Raw genomic sequence first — 26181 nt, 5'->3', positions numbered from 1 at the left:
ACGACTAAACGATAAAAATACAAATACAACCGGAATGCTTAAGAATATAAACAAATATAACAAAGTTGTGTTCTGTAAAGATGGGACTTTCTTTATTTAAAGAACAAAGACACTGCTGTCTTTGTTCATGACAAGCAGCTACTTGTCATTACATTATTATCATCTTTACTATCTACAAAATGATAAGCTTTTGCCTCTTTTTTATGGTACAAACAAAAAAGCCTCTTCTTGAGTCAACTTTATTGCTTCGCCTGAAAAGAACAAGAAATTTGGGTGTTAGTTATATCATGTAACATGTGATGACAACGCGATGACACACTTACATAAAAAGGTAACAAACTTTAATTATAATATCATGGTAACTTCTTTTTTTTTTTACATTGTGGGGATTAAGGAATAAAAGTGAATTTTCAGAAAGTTATATATGAATGTTGCCCACGTAGAACCTGGATAAAAGTAAGTTACTTTTCTTGAAATAGCGCGTGTATACAAGGGAGTGTTCAACGCCGAACAATTGCAAGTAGAGAACGGGTTGTGCATGGTAATTATAATGTGAGTTAGAGAATGACTACAAGTGGCTACATAAAAGCCTCATGTGACATGAATAAAGCAAAATGTGTAAGGGGGTATTGGGGCGAGCTTATAAAACTTGCTTATTGGTTTGTTGATTATTGGTCTGTTGAAAGTAGAAACTGTATGGCAAAGCTTCTTCAAAAGCTTCAAATTGGAGCTTCTCGAAAGTGGTTTTTGCTTTTCAAAAAGCAAATTGGCATATTTAAAAGCTCACCCGAACACCCCCTAAGCGTTTATGCAACTTTATACTTAAATTGATTTTGCATAGAGCATTCTTTATACACATGTATTATATGGAGTGTCTAATACAAAATCAATTTTAAGTAGAAAATTGTTCAAACAATATAAAGACTTATGTGTGGTGCATGACAAATATTGTGTGAGAAAGAAAGGGTGACGGTTATGTAACCATCTTATGTCATTATGTACGAGTATTTAAACAGTACATAACCGTCTTACGTATCACAATTTAAGGCGATAGGCACAAGTGCTTATGCACTTCTTACATTTTTCTATTTAAAACAATTCTTACCAATAGCTTTATTATAAGTGAGACCATACTAGTGGATATTTTTATTTGTTCAAAACTACAAAAAAAATCCGTATATATAAAAATTATAATACTTAAAAACTACAAAAAACTGTTTTGGTGTTACTCACAAACATCACCATCAAAAGCCAAAACACAAAATTTTCTGCATGTGTGGTCCGAAATAACATAAGCCAATCTGTGTTCTGACTAATGGACAAATGTTTGCAATTCTGATGTGGTCAGCACAAATGTAAGCCAGAAAAATTACCTGAGAATACAAGAAAGTTCCAAGGACAGCGATTGCAGCTCCAAGAGCATTGACCGGTTGGACTGGTGTCCGAAAGATGATGATAGATGATACTATGACAGATATCCGTTTCATTGTGTTCCCAATGCTAAATGTCAAAGGTGAGATTTCGTCAAGTGACATGTAGGAAACCTGATTGTACAAGTGGTAGAAGATACTTTGTGCTGCCACCCACCTATTATTCAACCACAAATTATTAGTTTATCCAATTATAATAATTAACAAATATTACATAATCATCTTATGCATCACAATTAAATCAATAGGTACATGTATACATTGTATTATCATATCATTTAGAAAGTAATAAATATTAACAAAAACATATTACATAACCGTCTTATGTAACACAAATAAATCAATAGATCATGTATACACTCATGTTAAAGATAAAGTAATAGATGCATAACAAACAAATATTACATAACCGTCTTATGTATCATAGTTAAAGCAATAAATATAAGTGCGCATACGTTGTGTTATCATCACAGGTCAAGTAATAGATACGCACTATAAAGTGTGCGTATCTATCAAGTTGCATATTATAGGAGTGAGCAAACAAATTGAAATGGACAAAAAGATTAGGTGGATTTCATGTGAATTACCAAATGAAATGGGGTCCAATTTCAGTAACAGCTTTCTGCCACCCAACTGCCCATAACTGAGGACCCTCCACAGCAATTGCAAATGGAGTAAGAATCAAGAGAGAAAGCAATGATAAACAAGCATAATAATTCATCCCACTAACACTCTTTCCCTTCATCCCTCTTTTTGAAAATATGTTCCTAAACACAAATGCCAAATTAGAAATCATTGCTCCCATGAATCCTACAAATTTCAACACAAATACAACATAAATAAATTAGATCAAAATTAGTTAAACCTACAATGAATATGTGATTGAATAATTAATTAATTACCAGTCATGTTGAAGTTGAGTTCAGTAAGGGCAGCAAGACCGCAACCACCAATGATCGGAACGAGCGACAAGTAAACTGGCAAAGGAAATGTTTCCCCCAAAATGAACCTTGAAACTAGAACACTAAATGCAGGCTCACCACTTTTGATGATGTGAGTAAAAGAAACAGCCACCTTTGACATACTCACAGTTGCTGCTACATGACCAATTGTATGAGCCAATGCAACCTAAAACACATCAAAATTCAAGACTTTCAAATAAACCCAGATAAAAAAATGAATCTTTAAACAAAACCCATATCACATATTAATCTTTAAACAAACCCCAGATCAAATATTAATCTTTAAACAAAACCCAGATTAAAAAATGAATTTTTAAACAAAACCCATGAACAAAAACACATAATTACACAAGATCCAGAACAAAAAACATCAATATAACAAAACCAAACCCTAAAAGGCCAAACTTGCTTACAGGGAACAAAGACTTCCAGAAGTCAAGATCAGTATGAGGTGCTTCAGCAACTTTAGTAGCCCAAGAGATCAACATAATAAGAGATCCAGCAGCAAGAGACAAAGTTGATGTCAACCAAGGAAATGGAAAAGCATTCAAAACCTTTTTATTATAAATATTAAAGATCACATTCAAAAACCACCATGTTGCAAAATAAAACCCAATTTTCACTTTCCTAGCTGCTTCAGCTTTCTCAACAACCCCTTCACCTTCAGATTGATCAGCATCATAAGCCCTGATCAAATACCTGTTTCTTGATCTTATATTCAATGATCCAAGGCTCTCAATTGATGATATATGCAAAGGCTTTGACACTGAAATTGCTGACAAATTTGGGATTTTTGGCATGGAAATTGAAGGTGAAATTGGAATTTGAAACATGGGGTTTTTAATATTATTAATATTATTGTTGGTACCAGACCCAAGTGAATAATAAGATTGCTTTAAAGAACACATCTTGACAGATCAAGAATGGATTTTTGAGTAAACCCTTGTGAGATAATTGATCAAGTATTGATTTTGAGTGAATTAAGTTAAGAAAGTTTTGATCTTGATGGGGTTTGGTACAATGTTGGGTGAGGAGATATAAATTGGAAATCAGAGCCCACCAAACAATTCATGTGTAGTAGCTTTTATAAAGATCTGTGACGACTTTTGATCCAATATTATAAAAATATATATCAATACTATGTATAACCCACCAATGAAGGGTAAATTAAGACGTTTGTATTAAGGGATTTACAATCAAATATGCATGAGGTATAACATTAATAAGGGACACAAATGTCATTATAAAATTAAATCTCACGTGCATTTGCAATGTCTTCAAAATAATTACAAGTTTCATCCTTTAGAATTACACAATTGGTCCATGGTCTTTTACATATATATATATATATATATATATTATTTTATTTTCACTTTTAACCCAACTACCCCACGGTTTTTAAACGGTCATAACTTTTTCATACGTTAATATTTTTTAAAATAAATGGCATCATAAAAACGAGCATTTTATTATCTTTAATTTGATTATCATATTGCTATAGTTTTCAAAGTAAAAAAAAAATATGCAAAAGTGTGTCCGGTTTGCTTTTGATGGTTTTTTTAATTAAACAATGAGTCTACCTTACATGTTTTTTTTGTCGTCAAAAACCAAAACTAAGCTGTTTCTAAATAAAACCTAACTAAACCGAACCATTACCAATGATTAGGTTCTGATTTAGTTTGTACTTTGATAAAAAAAATTGAGTTTAAAAATTTAAAACAAGAATTATTAATCTGCATATATCTTTACTTCAAACTAATCATCAACTAATACTTAAGAGAATCATACTATGAACAAATATAACTTTGGTCATATAAATAAAAAAACCTTAATAGAATAAATAGAATACGAAATAATAACAAGAACAAAGATTATAAAAAACCATACTGGAAATTTGATTAAATTAAAGTTGTAATAGACGAGTTTGCTCGTATTAAATAAAACTTTGGTTAATTATATTTTAACTATGTCTAATATATATTATATCTCATACTAAATAAGTAAATAATTAGCATTTCAATATGTACGGTCAGCTCCGGTTTCAACCGTGAAACCAAACTAGTGAACCGTCTCGTAGTTTCAAACAAAATAATGAACACCCAAAAATTTATTACATGATTATCAAAATACGTGTTTCCAGTTTCCCGCTGCATCGCACGGTCACTCTTCTAATACTATTATATACTTTAATTTAATACTGAGGGTGGTGGAACAAAGGTGTGGTCTTCAAATGGTTTTTGATTCCTGCAAGTTTAATGCTTTTAATAATATTTTATGATCGCCTATCAGTATATGCCATGTGGATATCCTTTTTATAACTACCTATAATTGGAAAATTGTCTAGGTACTTCGTACAGAGAAAAAATCACCATCAGCTGGCCCAACTCAATCATACAGAGCCTTTAAACACCTCCTAATTATCTTCAGTTCCGGAAAAAACCTACCCGCCCAAAGGCACACTGGTGGAAAAACCCGGACACCCTCAGAATCGAACTAGATATCACAAAGATCCAGTCTTTCTTTATTAAGCCACTAATATCCCCTCTAAAGTGTTATCGGTAAGGATTGAACATGTGTCTTTATTAAAAAAACTCAGGCTTCCTACCATTACATTATATTGAAGAGATGCTACGTGGGTATCTTTACTTTAGTAATTAGTCACGTAAAGTTGTTTTTATTTGATAGTTATTATATTTATATGTTTTAGGTCACATGTATCAAATGATGGTTTATTGATTTTGAGCTGAGACGTGAAGCACATGCAAGTGGGTTGGTGAATATGTTCATTTGATATGCTGTTCAAAGATTATTGAGTGAGAGGAGAATTTGATCCATTTTTAAGGATCTGGTTAACTATTTAATAGGTTACTTTGAGTATACTTAAAGTAGAAATGACAATATGAAGGGTATTGCGGCATTGACAACCCGAATCTCACATCTGATCGGTAAATCATGTCCTATACGTACTCTTATATCTAGCGTAATACCCGTTGAGAACCCGATTGCTAGTTACATGTCGAGTATCGGGTGTACCTGATGGTTTTTTAAAATTTACTCACTAAGATTTTCAAATACATATTGTATTATTTTAACTGTTATATAATTTTATTAATTAGGAAAATTAAAAACAAAAGACAAAAAAGAGTTTGTTGAATAGTGGATTATTTTACCAAGGATTGAAAAATAAAAAAGAAAATAGTTATTGTTATTGTTTGGATAAATGAGTATGTATTTGTTAAATAAATGGGCCATGTATCAAGTACTTAATATCATGCACGTATCATTTTTGTGAAAGTTTTTAAACTAATCATATACTCGAATACCCATCCTGAAATTTTTGGTTTGCATGTTCATAACTAGAGGTGAAAAAAAACTGAGCACGGAATCGGACCCGAAAAAAAACCCAGAATCGGTTTTTTTATACTCAAGTTTTTAATACCCAAACATGTACCCAACCATACCCGTAGGGTACAGATAGGGTATGCATTTTAGAACCAAAACCCGTACCTGAACCTGACCTGATTTATACCCAGTAATATCCAAAAATCCAAACCGGTTCCATACCCGGAACTGGGTTTTTGAAATACCCGATCTATACCTGAAAAATTACTAGAAAAAACCCGAAAAATACCCCTAAAATGTGCAACCTCTAAAATATAACCGAAAAAACATTAAATTATTATGATTAGGATGGTTAGCAAGTGAGAACGATAAGTATTCCAATCTCCGAAAGTATGGTTTTTTCAATACCTGGAAATAGGCTATTCAAATACATGGTTTTATAATACTCGGTTCTATACCCAAACCGAACCCGATACACAAGGTATGGTTTTTAGAGGCAAAACCCGAACTCGAACCCGACCCGGGTATTGCTAATATCCGATTTTTCAATACCTGATCATACCCCCAGGTTCTTCTAATGCCTGATTTGTGCACCTCTATCATAACTCAATTGTACCATAGGTTTTAAACACTTAAACATGCCACACTTATAATTATTCCACTTGTTAACTTAAAATGGATTCAAATACTTGTTTATCTCCACTATTACCGCCAACATCACTAAAACTGCCGCAATTGTTGTCAACGGCATCACCACAACCCGTAAAAATAAAGTACACTAGATGGGCACTTACAAAACTACAATATGGTGCATCATAGAGGGGTACAAACGAATCTTCTCACCACCCTTAACTTATGCTAAAAACTAACTATTATATCTCTCTAAATAATCTCACTTGCTAATGAAAAATGTTTAATATTAACCACTTATCGTTCTATTATGATTATGATAGGTACTAATCATTCTAATCATAATGTGAATATAAACATGATTATTATTATATTTTAATGTATTACATGTTTTTAGCATAACATGTGACACTATCTCCGTTATGGCTTGTGAAAGGTGATCAAAAGCGTTGCCACAAACACGTGGCGCATATAGGTGTAAATGTTGGTGTTGTCCTACGCTGATGGACCAGAGTCACCAGACCTCTCTAAGTCACAGCTTAATACATTACTAGGTAACAAAACATGTTGCATTGTAGTGAAACAATGACGCGAATTCGGTCAATATTAATTAAGTTCGTACATACTTACAACACCGATGCTAAATCCAAAAAATAAATCTGTAAATGCCCATAGTTCGTACATACTTACAACACCGATGCTAAATCCAAAAAATAAATCTGTAAATGCCCATGACAAATCGATACACGTAAAACTTATGATTAAAGTGACACAACTTTGGTTGGTATCGGTTAGGTTCGTTATGGTACCGAACCTAACCAATAAAATGATTTAGTAAACACCCAGATTAAACAGTATTAACACTTGTATAACTTATGATATTAAAAAAATAACATACTTAACCCGAACGCTTTGTGCCGGCGAGTCGACAAATTTGGTCAGTATGAACACGAAAAAGTTTATAAAAATAACATAAATTTTTATATAAATTAGTTTTGATGTTATAATAAATTTTATAAATTTAAATAAAACTTATTTAAAAATCTATGATTTTTATATAATAACTAATTGTAAAATTTATATGAAATTTTATGCTATATTTATATTATAATATTATAATTTATTATATAAATTTTATTATAACATTATAATTTGTTATAAATTTATTATATAACTTGTTGTTTTTATATTTAAATGTTTAAAGTTAAATAATATTACATAAATACAAAGGTCACCGGTCTTCACAAATAACGTTCAAATTACGTTGGTTGTAAGATATAGTTTGGCTGTAACTCACTAAGAGCATTCCCAGGCTCCAGCAACATCTCTATCTCTATAATTATATTAAAACATACTACATTTTTTCTCTCCTTTTCAATTAGATAATACATTTTTATACTTATATCATTACATTTTCTCCCTCCTTCACTCACAACCACTTTAAAAAAAAACATTAAAAAATTATAGAGAGTAAACAGTGTTTCTCCAAATTTACTCACCAACTAAAGTTTCTTGTATCTTCCACTCACAACCACTTACAATACTCTATATAATATAGAGAACTCACTCACAAAAAATATAGAGGACCTTCTGAGAATGCTCTAATAAATTACTCGGAAGTCACAAAAAAATTCGGTCGGATAATACTCCAATCTGGACGAACCATCCATTCTCAAGTGGACATTTTGTGAATTTTTTTATTTCTATAAACGTTCTTGGAAATTCGATGGTCAAGATGTATATTTTAAGAATTTTCCCATTGAAGATAATTAAACATGTTACTAAATTATTAAAAGATTTTCATTTGATACCGAAAAGACAAAAACGAAAATAAAACAATATCTAAAAGTTTATTTATAGGAAACGAAATATTTCATTAAAAAAATAAAAACCAAAAAGTTATTTTAAAAACATTAATAATAACAATACAAAAATAATATTACTCAAGCATTTAATAATATCGTATTAATATCATTTAAAAATAATAATGAAGAAAAACCTTCTTTTAGTTAATTAAACCGGCTAGATTATAAGGTTTCTCAAAGGTAACAAGTTTGGATTGGATTTCAAGTAAGGGAGGTGGGAGTAGGGGTGTTTACGAGCCGAGCTGAGCTCGGGCTTGGCTCGAATTTTGATCCAGTTGGCTCAGCTCGAGCTCGAATTCGAAATCGAGCTGTAAACTTGAGTTCGAGTTCGAGTTCGGCTCGGTTTTAAAACGAGCCAGCTCGGTTCGATTCGAATTGGCTCGAAATACAAAAAAATAATGCAAATTTTAAACTTAATAGCTTAACTTAACATATAATATTTAATTTAATAAACCATATGCAAAAAAAGTTCACTCAAATAGATAGATGTCCAAATCAGGTCCATATATAAGAGATAAATATATAATAATTAATATATACATATATATACATTATTAATTACATATATATATAACCACCGAGCCACGAGCCGAGCCGACCATGGCTTGGGCTCGGCTCGTTTCGAAACCGAGCCGAGTCGAGCCGAGCCATTTTTGTTCGAGCTTTTTTCGAGCGAACCACGAGCCGCGAGCTTTTTGAACAGCCCTAGGTGGGAGTAGTCTTCTCTATTCCTAAATTTTCTCAATTATGGAACATAAATTATATTTATGTTAAATATTAGCTTAAGAAGCTATGAATCCTTTGATGACCTTCAACCTCTCCGACTAGAATGGGCAAGATCGAGAATATTATAACTTGGCGGGTTATCCAAATGGTTATGTGATAGAAACAATTGTTTCTCTGAGATTGAAACCGATTAATGGTGGATTTATCCTTCTTTGTTTCATTATCTAAAGATCTTAGACACAAGACTTTTACATCTTTTTAGTCCTGAAACTATTTGTAACTTGGCGGGTTATCTAAATGGACATATCAACTCTCACTTTGCCATACTAATGTCTTCATTTTCAAGTTTAGTTCTTTCTTTTGCATACCAAAGACCAGTTGATCTAGCGGTAGCCATTGACTTTCTTTATATATTGGCCGTGGGTTGTAGTCTTGTATGGAGCATTTTGTTTTGATCGTTGAGTAGAGGAATTTCCAAGTTGCGGACTTCCTTTTGGGTGGGTGGACAGTCAACATGTCCGGTTCTTCAGACTGAAGGGTGATATATTTGCCAGGATAATCCAAGGCGTCTAGGCATTCACCATTAGAAAAAAATGTTATTTCTTTTGTATACAGTTCTAATGATTCGCTCACTTTTTTTTTTTATAAAATGGTCAAAGACATTAACAATAGACTACAAATTTTTTTCTGCAAATACAACTGCACAAAGGTTGTTTATGTTGCATAAAGTTTTCATTTGGTTGCTTCTTTAGTAGTCATGAATATAGATCACAACTACATGTTTTATTTGTTTGTTAATGAAATCGGAGAATAATGAAAACCTCACAAACCCCGTTAATGTATTATTGATTAGCTATATATAGGAGTATAATTAGATAAATACAAGGAAACACAATCAAATATAATTTTCTAATTATGATAATACTATAATACTAAAACTCTAATAATATATTCTATAATATTCTCTAATATTCCCCCGCAGTTAGAGCGGCAACAACCAATTCTCCGCAATAAACTGCGGGCACACGCTTAAAGGCATGCTTAGTTCAGGGAATTGGACACTCAGACTGAAGCTTAAAGCTTGTGAAGATACACGATCGACTGTTACGTAGAGCAAGAACTCGATAGTTGTAGGACCTAAGAAGATCAGCGGTATCTTGATCGTGGCCAGACGGTGGCTAGAGATGATGGCAAAAGTTTCTACTGCAACGGCATGGGCTATGATTGAGTCGGCCGAAGCAACGACCTGGCAGCCCATGACGGCAATTTGTTTCTTACGAAGAATAAAACTAAATAAATAAAAACTAAAAACAAATATAAGTAAAATTTTCAATCAATAAAACCAAAAATAAAACACAAAATTTTAATTTAAAAATAATCGATAGGTTGGAGATGAGGGTTAGAAACTTTATTTCCAAAAATCAAATTACGTAAAAGGAAATTTATTGGACCAAATGAAAAGAAAAGAAAATAGAGAAAATAAAAGAAAAACAAAAAGAATCAAAGAAAACTTAAAACCGTAGTTGACGCGACTAAAACATCGTGGTAAAAAAAAAAAGAAAATAAGAAAATTAGTGATCTAGAAGGAGTTCAAAGATCAAGAATTGAGGACGCTACGGTTGAGTTTGAGAGGACCAATCGAGAATTATATGAAAAAGAAACAAGCATGTTACTTGGTGAAAACTGAAAAGTCAAAGGTGCCAAAAAATTTGAAGAACCAACTAACCAAGCATAGTAACAGGAAGCTTAAAAAACGTCTTACTTTGAATTCAAAGAAGCAATAACAAAGGAAGAGAAGCAAATTTTGTATTTCGATTAGTGCAATAAAAAGTGTGTGGCGGTGAGGAAATCTCTAGCGGGGTTTACTTCGGCCAGTAGGCATGTAGATTTATATATATGTGTATACAACGTCCCTGGGGCAGGACGAAAAGAAGAAGAGAAAGAAACAGTCCAGAACCCTAAGACTAATAATGAAAACCCTGTGAGGTGTAATGCATTATTGATTAACTATATATAGGAGTACAATTAGATAAACACAAGAAAACATAATCAAATATAATCTCCTAATTATGGTAACATTATAATAATAAAACTCTAATAATATATTCTGTACATATTCTCTAATAGATATATGATATAACTTATGAAACTATTCAATGTTGCTGAACACGCAAAAATGTTCGCTGCAATGCACGGGGGCGTTGACCAGTTTATATTAAAATAATAAGTTCGACTAGGAAACTGCTAGACACGTTGCAATACACGAGGACGTTTACCAGTTTATATTCAAATAATAAGTTCGACTAGGAAACTGTACATGCAAGCCCTAAATGCAAATATAATGTCCTTGGTTATCATTTATTGTTTTTGAACGTTAACTTATTCAAGATGTTTGTAATCACTTATCATGTGTTACATAAATCTAACTCTTTTCCGGCTGTTAGAATACAAAGATTAGGGGCTAACATATATTCGTTTCTGTTTTCCCCTCTGATAGTGTCACTAAATCATGATGAAAATGAAATACAATAAGATGAAAACACTACCAGGTTAGAAGCAATATAAAAAATACATGAAGATGATAACGAATCGTTTAACAACATCATCATCCTTTTCATAATGCAGGTTTGTTTATAGTCATATCCTCTGTTTTTTTCCGCTATTATACTCCATATGATACACTTACATATTTAAGTAACTTGAGGCCTTATCTTAGTTAAAGAGTTAATTGTTGATTTTAATCCCTAACCGTTGAGTTTCAAAAATATTATGCTAGCTTCATCTCAGTACTCGAATCTTGAACAGTATTAGCTCAAGATTCCTCGAATCTAAGTGCCAATTTGACTTCTACGGTCAAAATCATATTATATAGGGAGTTTCTTGAAGCTTAATACCCGCATTGAAGTTAATAAATCTACTACATGAATATATATACCTGAATTACACAGGCTTGTGAGAACTAGTTCTTCAAATTGTTTACCACACTACTGCATGATGATATACCTGAAGTACATCGTCATGTTCTTATGTGATGTCGATGGTTTTGATTTGTGGAGTGTCGCAACATATGAAACCTTATTGTGCTATTAAGATATACACGTAGGTGTGAACCTAGCCTTTTTGGTTTAGTTAGTTGAAATTACTCGCCTCGCATTCTTTTCGAATCTTGTAATAAGATTATGTTTATTCACTAGGTCATGACACACACGCAATCAGATTTTAATGTATTGAGCTAGCGTTGAGAAATCTGGATTTGTTGGACAGGCATGCGAACGCGTCAAATTGGGATGAATAGGTTACCTGGTCATCTCATTGGTGAGTTTTTCTATGGAAATATAGTCAAGAGTACATGTTAGTGGCCCCTGATTTTGTTAATCTTTTTTGAAATAGTATGAGGTAATCTCTAGAAAAGCTAATTATATACATCATAAAAGGATATATTTATGGTTACATAGTTGCCATGCATGCTATGATTTATGATTAATTATAACATTAACACCGTTAACCCAATAATATCAACACCTCTCTTCAAGTTTGAGCATTTGTATGATTGTATCAAACATCCCAACATGTCATGTATAGGGTTTGAGTCGTTAATTATTGTTATTGTTATTAACTTGTGGTGGTTTGATGTTTGGGTCATATAGTTTAAAGGAATTACATATTGCATCCTCTAGGTTTTAACTTCTTAGTGAAAACTTATATAGTCGAGTTACTTGAGCTCGGATCGATATAAAGCTCAAAACAATTTTAACTTCCGTGACGCTCTCATTAATGTCGGCTTTTGGGTCGCATACTTTAAAGTAAATGCATATGGCATCCTCTTAGTTTCAACTTTTTAGTGAAGACTAGTCGGGTTAAGTTACTCTTGACTCTTGAGTTACTTGAGCTCAGATCGATATAAAACTCAAAACAAGTTCAGCTTCCGTGACACTCTCATTAACGTCGACAGTGTCGCCATCACTTTCTGCCGCACCGCCAGCCTTTCAATTTGGGGATTAATTTTGACTTCCGACGTTGACCGCTTTTACAAATTAATATTGTGTGATGTTTTGTTGTTTAGCTTACATGCTTTAAACTAATTACACATTGAGTCCTCTTACTTTTTAACTTTTTAGTGAAAATCAAACGACGCGAGTTGTTCACGAGTTACTTGAGCCCGGATCAATATAAAGCTGGGACCAAGTTGTTTTTCTACTCACATACTATTATTATTATTATTATTATTATTATAATAATTATTATTATTATTCACTTTGTGATGATTTGTTGTTTGGGTCACATACTTTAAAGTAATCACATATTGCATCCTCTTAATTTTAACTTTTTATTGAAAACTAAGGGTGTAAACGAGCTGGAGCCGCTCACGAGTTACTTAAGCTCATATTGATAACATGCTCAAAATGAGTAGAGCTTTTCTAAGCTGAGCCTTAAATAAAGCCCGTTTAGTTATGTGTGGGAAGCTCGTTTAGGGTCGTCAAGCCTTAACGGGCTTTTTGTGTTTTTAAGTTTTTCATATTTTAGATTTTTATTTCTTAGTTTTGCATTACTTTGTTGAGCTTGAGCTGAGTTTTGACAATCGTTTTGTAAGAAAATCTAACGTGATATAAGATTGATAAGTTGAATTATGAAAATCTAACGAGATAGTAGACTAAAATAATGAATCATGCTCATTAGTATTAAGTACGCAATAATCATACTCTTCAACTTATCAAGCTTATATGCCGTTAGAAAAAATATAATCACAAGAACAATATATACATTTGTTTTTAAAAAAAGACAAAACAAAGTCATGATTTTACATCATTAAAAGTCAATTTAACAAGATCTTCCTTCATATATTCTCTTAACAAAATATCAGGAATCTTACAAAAGACTTATTCCTCACACACACACATATTTTTAATTTTCTAACATATTTATTATTCAAACACAATATTCTTTTAATTCACTAGGAAAACAAGGGTATCCACTCCACAAGTAACTATGCTTTTTGAACATATCCACCATCTTGTTCTTTGTTGATGAAGGTCCACTCATATGCATCAATATCACTAGTTTCTTCACCACACCATAGATCAACATATCCTCCAAAACCTTAGGGTCACGAAAACTGCCTATCAACAAAAATATTTGTACACAAATCTTCGAAGCTATCTCCGATACATTGAACAATTTGCTTGATACCACGCAAATTCCTAGACCATGTTCGATGAATGCAACCTTTCCATTTGCGCATTCGCATAGTAATTTGATTATGAGTAGTATTTTCTCACACTTGGATCGGTTAGGGTTAGATTCTGGTAGAAGCTCAATTAGGGTACATATTGCTCCCGCTTCTATGGCCTTTAATCGACTTTCCTTAGACGAATCCAAAATCTTTATCAATACTTGCAAAGTAGATGAACTTACTTTAGTTGATATCTCATCGGATGCAAGTTCTAAGATGGATTTGAACATACTAACTCCTTGATCGTTTATAATAGAATTCCAATTAAAATCCGAGCTTGCTAGTTTCTTAAGTATAGACATCGCGTATACCCTAGCTTCTTTACTTCCTCTTTGAAGAATAACAACCATTGACTTCATGAATTCGGGCTTCGAAAACAATTCAATCACTTTCCCATTGCTTTCTTGCAATATAGGAAAATATTAAAGAACCGCTAAAGCCTCCTCACACGCTCTAAACACCAGGAAATCCGCACTTTCAACTAAAATTTGGATGATTAGTTGAAAAACAACTTCTACCCCTCCTAATAACATGAACTCATGCTTCATCTCACCTCCAACTTCAATAATTTCTCTAAGGTTTCTCAAAGAACTTACCTTGAATGGAGTCGAGTTTAGGGTTTTGAGTAATGACACCGTTTCATCGCGCTTGAGCGATGACAAAGGAGAAAACGATGGTGAAGTTGAAGAAGACGGAGAAGATGGTGAATGACTATTATGCCATGCCATAATGAGCCTCTTGAGGGTGTGGTTAGGGGTAATATCGAAATTTTCGATGTTTTGCGTCGTGGCAGGACAAGTAGTCCTTTTATAGCTAAAGAACCATTTTTTAATGTTTTTTCGCTCATATGTGACACCGGTTGAGATGATGACCGGATCGCTCATCATCTCCATGGATATGGGACATCTAAAATCTCGAGGAAACTCCGACTCTGAATCATGGTTTGATCGATCCATCGTTGAAGAGTTCCACACCAAGATCAAAGAATTTGTTGCTAGATATGTTTATATGAATGTTCATGTGTATATATACATATATTTGGACAATTGGAGAGATTGAATAAGTATAAAAAAAAAAAGAAGAGTCAAATGTCAAATACTGTTTTTGTATCAACTAAATGATCATGTGCAAACTGTATACACCGCATAAATTAAATGAAAGCAACATGGTTGTGGGTTGACATTTGAAAGAGTTGATTTTCTTTATTACTCAAGATTATGAGAATTTAAGAACTAATATCATTTCAGCCTTTTAATAATATATAGTTTATGTAATATCAATCAATCAATCAAGCCCTGTATATCCCACCGCATAGCACGCTATCGGTAGGGTCAGGGGAGGGTGGGATGTAGGCAAGTCTTTCCTCTATCCGTGAGAATAGAGAGGCTGCTTCCAGAGAGACCCCTGGCTCATAAAGCTACATACAGGTAAACATACACCCTACAAGCAAAGACACTTAGCAATATATAGATAGCAAACTACCAAATAGTAAAGAATCTGTAACCTATTAAGAATAGGGCATAAGAAGCAAAAATCAGCATCAAACAAAATATATACATAAACAAATAGGAGTCGGGCTAGCCAACTAGACTCTAAATACAAAGCTAAGCTAACTAGGTACATTTCCCTAGAAGTCCCTAACCTTAATCCTACGTCTCCACAATGTAATTAGTTATCAACATTGAATCACCTTAGAGCATTCTCAACCCATTCTCTAAAATTGTCAAACTCATATAATTTAGGGTAAATTTTAAGAAAACCATCAAAATCACCTCTCCAATCTATTCTCTATTATATGGATGAGTTATATGGCAACTAAAGTAAATCTCTAAATATAGGGACTCATTTTTTATCCATACCATATAATATATCACATATCTCCCAATCACCCTTTACTATATAATAAGACAAAAGAGAAAAAAATAATAAAGAATTAATTTATGGATATGAATAGGGAATAGAATGTGGAAGAATTTTGAAAAATGATAGATAAATTTATGGAACGGTGTTTTTTAGCTAAATTATAGGGAAAATATATGAAATGAGATGTGAATGCTCTAATAAATACAAAAAACAATAAGAAAACAAATATTTTTACAAATAGTGTTCTCGTCCATGTTTGTCGCGCTTTTGTTTTTTCTTTTTTTTATCTTTGTAAGTTTCCTGGGCTTCTAGCTACTGGTTAAGAGGCTCTCATTTTTAGTTTTATTTTTGTTCGGCCCGTAAAAAAAGTCAAAAAAATCAAACTTGATCAATCTCATCTACTTCCTTATGGTCATGCTAAGCAATTAATGTGGAAAAATATCGGATATCATCTGAGATATCGGTTATCGCAGTGAGATATCCGTGAGATATCAGTGATTTTAATATCATGTAAAATTCATATATATAGCAATTTAACACTAATAATTCAGTATAGTCTCTTACCATTAACAAATTAACCTTTTGTAAATTGCAAAACACTAACAATCGTAGCAAGTAAGAATTGATTAAGACGTCATTAATGATTGATAGTTAAGACTTAAAACGGGAATATCGATGATATATAGGTCAAATATCAGTTAAATATTAGTCCAATATCGGTCAAATATCGGCCAATATCGTTGATATTATTAGTACCGATATTCTGACTTATATAGCGTTAAGACTTAAGGGACCGATAACCGATATATCAGATGATAAATCGGCGCTATCGACCGCATATGTCATGTGTGACCTCATCCAAATAATTAGAAACCTATAGGGTTGACAAAAGGAACGTGGTATGATTGTAACTTAGTCATGGGTTTACTTTTAAACATAGATTAATATTGAACTCCTATTATGCTTACGTATTTGTTATATATATATATATAATTCATATAAATACATTTATTCAACTCCATTTGGTGCTTAGTATTTAATAACACACTTGATACCGTCAGCTACAAGCCCTTTAACAATAGATTATTATTTATTAGATACAACACGTTCATCCATATGTAAGTTGTCTTATAAGTTATAACTATCTCCTATAAGACTTTAAACATGATGCTTGTAACATATTAATCTTAAGACTTTGATGAGTTGGATATATTAAAACTTTATAACCATATGTAAGTTGTCTTATAAGTTATAACTATCTCCTATAAGACTTTAAACATGATGCTTGTAACATATTAATCTTAAGACTTTGATGAGTTGGATATATTAAAACTTTATAAGAATGATCAATGATAGATGGTGTTCTTTGGAACCTAATCACAAGTTTATGTGGTGATTTCTGTATCCTAAACGCGTGTTAGACCGCCCTACGGTTTGATCAAGTGGTGTATATATATCTCTATTGACCCGTTGCCTATCCGTTTGTATCGTTTAATTTCAAATTCTACACGTTTCACATCCGTGACCGGTTGATTTCCTATCAAATATGGATGTAAAAACGAATATTAAATACAATACTAAAACAAATTATAAATTAAAGGTAAATATGAGAGAATTGTGATTGAACATGCTATTTTCACGACTTGATGGTTTATCTGAAGAGCTTGCAATGAAGAAATAATAGGGCGTCAAGATGGTATAATAAAGATAATTTACTCAATTCCATTATCTCTGCGTTGTTGATCTTTTTATGGTTTTCTATTCGTAATGGTAAGTTTAAAGTTGGATTGACTACGTGCTAAATGAAACACAATAGTTTATTACAACTTAGAAGAACCGAAACATCAATAATATATATACAATAATTTATTACCAGCCCACATTTTATGAACTTGTGTGACATATACTATATATTTTCTTGTAACGAGATTATGTCATGTGTCATCTTGGTATCGATACCTCTATCGAATAGAGTTAAAAAAATTTCATTCCTAATTCAGTGACGGAACTCTAACGTACTTCTTCATCGGAGGGTCATCATAACATGTGCTATATAATGAGATTAAAGAAAGACCATGGTCAAGACGTTTTGTGTTACAATCTAGTCTTTTGGCAACAAATGATTTCCTAGATGGGAAATGTTTGATGCGTTATAACTTGTAATAAAGAAAGTTCCTATTTTGTGTGTTGTAATGATATGGTATCACAAGTTATGACAATATTTATAGTATGACATCATATATATTATTGTTAAAGTTACATCAATATTGTCATGTCATGTGTATGAAATACGACACGCTGGTTAATATTACCAGATGAGGCTGAATTCTGCATATATTGGTTCTCAACTCGATTTTAACCCGGTTATCCGACATGGGTACTGACCCAAAACACCATTTTCTCGGTTTTAATGGCAACTCAATTCCTGCAGTTTTCGACCTTTTGATTCGGGTTTACTTGCAAGAATCTTTGGTTAAAAATGGTTTGGAGATTTTACGTTAAATGGCGATTCGAGGGTTTAAACCGTTCTATTTATACCTTACAACATGATATTAAATAGCAATTGGAAAAGAATACTCATACAACACCTTGGTTGTTTTTTTAAAAAAATTGGTTTCCTTGAACATATGCCTAAATGTTGCTACTTTTAACATGCTTAACATTATTTATGTTAATGGGAATGCTACAATAGCTCAACATCTTGTTAAGAAAATGGAAGAAAGCGGTTGTGTCCCAAATTCGGTTACGAACACTTTGCATAATTGGTCTTTCATCCAGGGAAGATACAAGAAAGCTTTCAAGGGTTGTTTGGTAGCCATTAATGGTCGTTAAGAGACTATCTTTTAATGGTTTATAATCTCTTAATGGTTAAGAGATAGTCTTAAGTCTAAATAGAAGTAATCTCTTAATGATCATTATAAGACTACCAGACAACCCAAGTTGGCAACTTATAAGTTATAACATTCTCTTACACGGGTACTCAAAACAAGGTGATATATCAAGATGCTTTGATGCCCACGGCTCGGTTTTGGCGGTTTAATGATGGTTTGAAACATAAACCGACAATTTAAACCTATTTATATATTTTGTTTTTATAGAATATGTGGGCTATATATGGACCGGTTTTAACCCGAACCTTCTTCTAAAGAATGATCATATACCTTTTTCTTAAAATATTTCGAAGCAAAATGAAAAACTTTAATTTAGTATTCCAATTCATAAACAACAAGATATGATTGATCAATTACAGATATGCGTTTATATGTATATTGTTCTTAATTACCTATGAGTATATCAAAGGCAAATTTGCACATTTCGTTTTTTGGTACATGTCATGTCAAAAATTCATATATTAGAACACACTCATAAAATAATAATTATATTACAAGTAACCACATATAGTATTTGTGTTTAAAACATATTACAAGTAATTACATATAACTCGATAAAAAGGACCCGGTGTCAAAGTCTTGGAGGACTACCCTTGACGCTCAAGTGAGAGTCTTTATCATGCACATAGCTTACACACATAAAACACAAGTATTCGTGCATATATATGTATGAGGGAGTATTCGTGCATATATATGTATGAGGGAGAGATGCTGATATATAGTTAGAATGAAAGAGTAGGCTTGTATAATATTGAGATAGTGGGACCTCTCTAAATGATTCTAGCGGGTCTTAACTCTAAACCCAATTCAAAACTAATTTATTTTACATGTAAGTCCATAATTAGTTATGTTCATGTTAATGTATCGAGCTAGCTTGTGACCTCTCGAGATCAACTTATAAAATATTTGAATCGAGCCGACCTCAAGCCTTCGTATAAGCTTGTTTAATAAACGACCCCGAGACCGAGCCCGCACATCACTTATCGAGCTTGAGATGGCTCGTGAGCTTAAAACAAACCTAATATTTATATAACTTTTATTTAATGTATTAAATATATATTTATATAATAATATCTATTATACATATAATTATAATAAAAAATATTAAAATAATATAAAAATAACATAATAAGCGAGCCGAGCACAAACTTAAGAAAACGACTCGCAAACTGAGCTTGAGCTCCCGAAAATCAAAATGAACCGAACTTGACCCTATCCAAGCACGAGCTCGGTTCGGCTCGTTTATATCACTACCTTTTTTAACGGCCACCAAATATAAAATTATCTAGGTACTCCATACGGGGTGACCCAATGGCAAAAGACCACCGTTAGCTGGCTCAAACCAGTTGTGTGAAGCCCTTAAACGTCTCCAAGTTATCTCTAGTTTTGAGGAAAACCCACCGGCCCAAATACATACTTATGGTAAAACTCGGACGCCCTCAAGATCAAACCAAAGATCATAAAAATCTCGTTTTTCCTTCATTGAGCCACCCATATACTCCCTAAAATGTTGCGAGTAAGGATCGAACCCGAGTCTCGATTACCATTCTACATATTGGAAATGACCGTAATTAGTCATGTTGATAAAATAAATAAAATAGAAAAACATATTTATTCTTTTAAAGAAATAATTAAAAAATAAATAAATCTTCGTGTTACACATGGGTTTAGGGTTTTAGTCCAGAAATATTTTCTTGATTAGGGTTTATAAAAAAATATACAATCCACCACTTCAATTCAACGAACCAATTTCAATTTACGTCTATTTCAATTTCTTGTTCATACCCATTTCAATTATGGGTTTAATTACAAGATTCATATACCAAACCCAACAATGACTCTGTTTGCAGCTTTATTTAACAGAAGTTGCATAAAGTTCAAATCTTTACATCAATTAGCATCAATTTCTTCATCATCCAGTCTTCAGTCACTCGATGCCGCACCTGATTACATCGAGTTAAGAACCGGTATGCAGAACTCAGCTTCATCTGGTCATGTTAACCAATCTTTACAATACTTTAATTTCATGAGTAATAATATCCCTAACAAGCCAAGTATATATGATTACAATGCCATGTTGAATTGTTACTTGAAGTCGAATACTGTCGGGTTAAATGGGATTTTCGCGTTACAGATGGAAATGATAAGACTTGGGTTGCAACCGAATTTGCCGACTTTTAATACCCTTTTGAAGGGGTTGAATATAGTAGGGGAGTTCAAGGTTGCATTTTGGGTTGTTTTGAATATGCGTAAGTTCGGGTTCGTCCCGTCGTTTCACGTTTTGTCGATGCTGTTTAAGGGATGTTTGGATTCGGTGGAGTTCGTGGAGGCGATAAGCGTGTTGGAACTAATGTTGGAGTTTGGTTATGTTCCTACCGAACCGAAAGCAATCTTGTTGGTTAACTGGTTGAGTCAGCGCGGGATGGTTAACGATGCGTGGTTAGTGTTTTTTAAGCTTTTGGGGAAAGGGTGTTTTGGTAATTTTCAAAGTTGTTATTTTTATAATCCGATATTATGGGGTTTATGTAAATCGGATCGAGTTACAGAGGCGTTAGGTTTATTTTGTTTTGTGACGAAAAAGGGTCTTGTACATAATGTATGTTCATACACGGCTCTTGTTTACGGTTTTAGTACGAAAAGATTGTTTCGTGATGCTTTTCGGTGTTTAAAGATAATGGAAGCGGATTCGGGTTGTTACCCGAATGTTAGAACATACACAACAATCATTAAAAGTTTGTGTGACAACGGAAGGGTAAAAGTGTCATTAAGTCTACTCGGTGAAATGGAAAAAAAAGGATGTGTTCCGGATATTGTTACATATAATATAATTATCCGCGCGCTTTCGACAGAAAATATGGTGGATCAACTCTGCAATCTTTATGAACGTTTATACGAAAAGGGTATTCCACCGGATCGTTATACGGCTACTGCGTTATCGGGTTTAGTCAAGAAGGGTAGTTTGGAAGGTGCACTTAATCGTATTCGGGATATTGTTTCAAGTGGTGTTAGTATCGATGCTGCTGTTTATAATGTGTACTTACATTGTTTGTGTTATGCGCGTGAACCTGACGAGCTATTAGTTTTGGTTAGAAGTATGATACGAGACGGTATCGAGCCGAATAATATTACGTTTAACACGATCTTGAAATGTTTTTGTGAGGAGAAAACATTGGATGCAGCCATGAAGTTTTTCGAATGGGTTGATTGGCCCGAAAAGGGGCCCGATTTGGTGTCTTTCAACACGATATTATCTAAAGCGTGTAAACTCGGTGACTCGTTAACGGTTCAAAAGGTCGTTGACTTAATGGAACATGAAGGGGTAAAGTTAAATGTTGTTGGTTTTACTTGTTTAATGCAGTATTTTGGTAAAGTGGGAAATGTTAGTGATTGTTTAAAGGTTTTTGAACATATGGTTATTGATGGTCCGCGCCCTTCGGTTGTGACGGTTAATGTGCTTATGGTTTGTCTTTGCAAGAACGGTGAAGTTGAAGCCGGTTGTCGGGTTTTTAATAATTTGAAGACTTATGGGTTGTGGCCCGATTTGAGAAGTTATGACATTCTTATGCGGGCTGCTAGGAATCGAAAGAAATATTTTTTGGTGGATGATTTGTCAAGGAAATTTAGTTTGGAGAGTAGAAGTTGGATAATGAATCGAGTGTAAACACGGATGGTTTGAAAGATTATGATTAGATGATCTCAAGTTATCATATAATGGTTGCAAAACAAACTTGTGTGATAGTTTTCTTGAAAATCTGAAAAAGGTACGAGTTTATTCATGGGCGGATTGGGTAACGGGTATTTTGAGCTCGGCTCGTTTTGAGCTCTTTTTGTAAAGCTCGAGCTCGGCTCGTGAGTTGTTTTTTAAAGCTTGGTTCGGGCTCGGCTCGTGTATTATTTATAAATTTATTTATTTACATTTTTTATTTTTATGTATTTTGAGAAAAACCTTAAACGAGCCTCAGCTCGGCTAGAGCTCGGCTCATTTTGAGCTCTTTTTCTAAAGCTCGAGCTCTGCTCGTGAGTTGTTTTTTAAAGTTCGATTCAGGCTCGGCTCGTATATTATTTATCAATTTATTTATTTACATATTTTTTATTTTATGTATTTTGAGAAAAAACTTAAACGGGCCTCAGCTCGGCTTGAGCTCGTTTAATACCTTAAACAAGCAAAATATCGGCTCAAGCTCCGCTGTGAAGTGTAAACTTAATACATAGAAGTCCAGAAGAGGTAAAACTTAATAATACACAAGTCTCAGTAAGGCTCAACGAGCTTTGCATACAAGGCTCGAGCTCGGTTCGATAACTAAACGAGCTTTATTTGAGGCTCGGGCTCGTAAAAGCTCGGCTTGTTTCTAGCTTTTTATTGATCTGAGCTCGAGTAGCTCGGCTCATTTGCACCCCTAGAAACAGCCTGGGTTGACTTTTTGACTAAAGGTAGTGAAATAAGTAAGATGGGTTGGTTAGGTAATGAGTCAAAACGGTTTTGGGTCAAAATGGGTATCATTTATGTAAGGGTCTAGTCAGGTTGGATCGATCCAGAACATCTTTTTTGTAAAAGTTTTTGTTTTTACAAAAGTTAAATATCATATTTTTAAATGGTTTTGCATTAAAATACTCTCTTAGCTCCTCTTAACCGTTTGATCGTATATTCATATTACTTTATCATCTTATGTCGATTTGTTGGAAATACTAATCTTTGTGTTTCGTTTGCCAGATTGTTGACTTTCGAGGTCAGACGCCAGTTTCAACACATTTCCTCACAAAATGGTATATGAATCTTTGCATGAAATATCACTTTTTTTACAGTTAAAAGCCAAGATTTAAAAAAAAATAGATCTGTCTAAAAAATCTTGCCTTTTAATTTCTAAAAAAGTTATGATTAACTTCAAAACTGAAAATTTTGTTTCATAAAAAATATTACTACACATAGAAAAAACTAAGCAGTTAACGCAGGAAAATATCGGATATCAGTCGAGGTCCGATATTTGAAATATTGGTTATCGTGGTGGGATATCGTTAATTTTAATATCATGCAGAATTATATATATATATAGCTGTTTAACACTAACGATTATAGCAAGTATGAACTTATTAAGACTCAAAACACTAACATTAAACACTAAAAGTTGAAAATTAAGACTTAAAACAGATATCGCGAATATCGGTCAAATCGCTGATATTATTGGCACCGATATTCTGATCGGTATTTTGACCGACATTTTATCCAATATTTCGCATGAGGACCGATAACCGCACCGATATTGACTGCATAGCCAAAAAAAAAGCCTAAAAGTTAAAATTCAGTCTGAATTTGGAAGCTGGTAAGTTATGAAAAAGTGAACTCATTTATCAAAAAACCATATCTTTTTTCACATTATGAAAGACTGCAAAAAAATATTTGATGCATTAGAATTGATTACTGGGCTAACTGCAAGAACTTCTTATGTAGGAAACAGTTTTATGGATATTTGAAGATAAATGATGGCAATGTGCAACGCCGCTTAATCTATAAAAGTCTAAATCTTTTTATGATATTTGAAGGTAAATCCCTAACTGCTAACCATAATATCTTTCAAAAAATTCTGTTTTTTTTTTTTTAACAAAATGGGATCTCACACCAGCTGGCCGACCAATATCGACTATCGCATAGTTGTAATCTTTGTAGCAGTTTAAACACAAATTCAAAGTTTATGATGTATATCTTATGTTGATACAGGGCTCGCATAAAAGATAAAATATGGGTTGAGATTTTGAAGTTGAAGATTAAAGTAGAGAACAAGAGAGTTCAAGAGGCACTCATATTTGTAAAAAAACACTGCATATTATTTTATGTGTCATATTTCATACACAAACCATATTGATGTAAATTTAACAATGATATATATGCTGTCATAACTTATGATACCATTTCATCAAAACACATAAATAGGAACATTCTTTATTATAAGTTTAAACACATTAAACATTGATAAATTAAAGAGACCTATATAATATTTGTACTTATACCGATTCACTTTAATTGTTACTCGTACATGTATAGTTACCAATATCATTTAGGGGTGTGCATGGTTCGGTTCAGTTCAGTTATTAGCCTCGTTTATGACAAACTATAAACATAAAGTCACAATCTAATCACAAGACTCTTCTATATCGCCTATCATAATCACCGTACATGTGACTTGCGTAAAGACTCCTCTGTTTGCCCGTCCCTTTCACCGTGTCAGTGACATGCACAAGAACTCTTCTATTTATACGCCACATTTATCGGATCGTGGTATAAGTTAATGTGGGAGTGAAATTGACATATGAAAATATTCTCTCACCCTTTCCTTCTAGTGATGTCCTTCTCGCCTACCTGGTTTGCTTCTCTCATCACCTGTAAAAGAAACCATAGCCAAATGAGGAGTAAAGGGGAAGACGACACGCAACTTAGAAAGCCAACACCAAACCGACAATCAGTGTGTCCTGAAGCTGCATCAAAAACCTTACCAACTCATAAGGCTATGTGTAGTGGAGGGGCTATAAATGAGGGCGAATTGTGACACGTGGCGCCCAGTCAGCAAGGGGTGAGAATTTGTTTTTGGGTGTAACGGTGTAGAGGCTACAAATTGGGCCCACAGTATCTTTTTTATTATTTTCTTTTTATAATTAAACTAATCAAATAAAAACCAATTTCTTCAAATAATTAAATAAAAATGCATTAAAATTAAAAAGAAATACAAAAGAAATACATAACTAAAAAAAATTACATAACTAAAAATATAAAAAAACATATAGCTCGGTTGGCGTACATGTTTAGGTTCGGGTCGGGAAATTGAAACGGATTGCTCGGTTGGTTTAGGTTCATCGGGTTCCATTGTAAGTTCACGTTCGGTTGGTTTTGCGAACCATGGTGTTGACCGAAAGGAGGGAATGGGTGGTTCGGTTGATTCGGGTTGTTTCTAGGAGTTCTAGGAGTCATTTTGCATATACATACACACACACACAACATATATACATATATATATATATATATATATATCACACACAACGTATATACATATATATATACACATATATAGGTATTGGTTTTTTTCAGAAGTCTTTCTTAGTGTGAGAAGTGCGAGAAGAAGTTTTAGCCAATCACATTATTTCTCTTTATTTTTTAGTTATTTAAATACAAGGGTATATAAGTAAAATATGATTATTTTTTTTTTGGTAACTAATATTAATTAAATTATATGTAAGTTACAATTTATTCCATTT

At 33.1% G+C, this 26181-nt stretch overlaps 2 protein-coding genes and 1 pseudogene across 5 annotated transcripts; 1 reads left to right on the top strand and 2 right to left on the bottom strand.

Annotated features, from left to right (window-relative positions):
• Nucleotides 1-9: 9 nt before the first annotated feature.
• Nucleotides 10-3499, bottom strand: LOC143548373 (glucose-6-phosphate/phosphate translocator 1, chloroplastic-like). The gene is made up of 5 exons (XM_077039561.1): nucleotides 2806-3499; nucleotides 2333-2558; nucleotides 2018-2240; nucleotides 1374-1587; nucleotides 10-251 (listed from the first exon to the last, which is right to left on the bottom strand). Exons 1-5 carry the CDS (start codon nucleotides 3298-3300, stop codon nucleotides 240-242), a joined length of 1170 nt encoding a protein of 389 aa, XP_076895676.1. The 5' UTR covers nucleotides 3301-3499; the 3' UTR covers nucleotides 10-239.
• Nucleotides 3500-13729: 10230 nt separating this feature from the next.
• LOC143548345 (E3 ubiquitin-protein ligase PUB23-like) lies at nucleotides 13730-15141 on the bottom strand (annotated as a pseudogene).
• A 4703-nt stretch (nucleotides 15142-19844) lies between these two features.
• Nucleotides 19845-24849, top strand: LOC143548372 (uncharacterized). Of its 4 annotated transcripts, XM_077039560.1 has the most exons (4): nucleotides 19845-22700; nucleotides 23651-23703; nucleotides 24386-24477; nucleotides 24653-24849. In XM_077039560.1, exon 1 carries the CDS (start codon nucleotides 20774-20776, stop codon nucleotides 22598-22600), a length of 1827 nt encoding a protein of 608 aa, XP_076895675.1. In that variant the 5' UTR covers nucleotides 19845-20773; the 3' UTR covers nucleotides 22601-22700; nucleotides 23651-23703; nucleotides 24386-24477; nucleotides 24653-24849. The 4 variants fall into 4 exon arrangements, with proteins under 4 accessions (XP_076895675.1, XP_076895674.1, XP_076895673.1 ...); XM_077039559.1 differs by having other exon boundaries at nucleotides 24386-24849; XM_077039558.1 differs by having other exon boundaries at nucleotides 23651-24477.
• The last annotated feature ends 1332 nt before the right edge of the window (nucleotides 24850-26181 follow it).

The sequence above is a fragment of the Bidens hawaiensis genome, unplaced genomic scaffold, assembly GCF_021521415.1.
Source record: "Bidens hawaiensis isolate Kalapana, Puna unplaced genomic scaffold, B.hawaiensis_p1.1 tig00015059_1, whole genome shotgun sequence".
Lineage (NCBI taxonomy): Eukaryota > Viridiplantae > Streptophyta > Magnoliopsida > Asterales > Asteraceae > Bidens > Bidens hawaiensis.
Note: the sequence above shows the minus strand (reverse complement) of the source record. Positions and strands in the feature narration are given on the sequence as shown.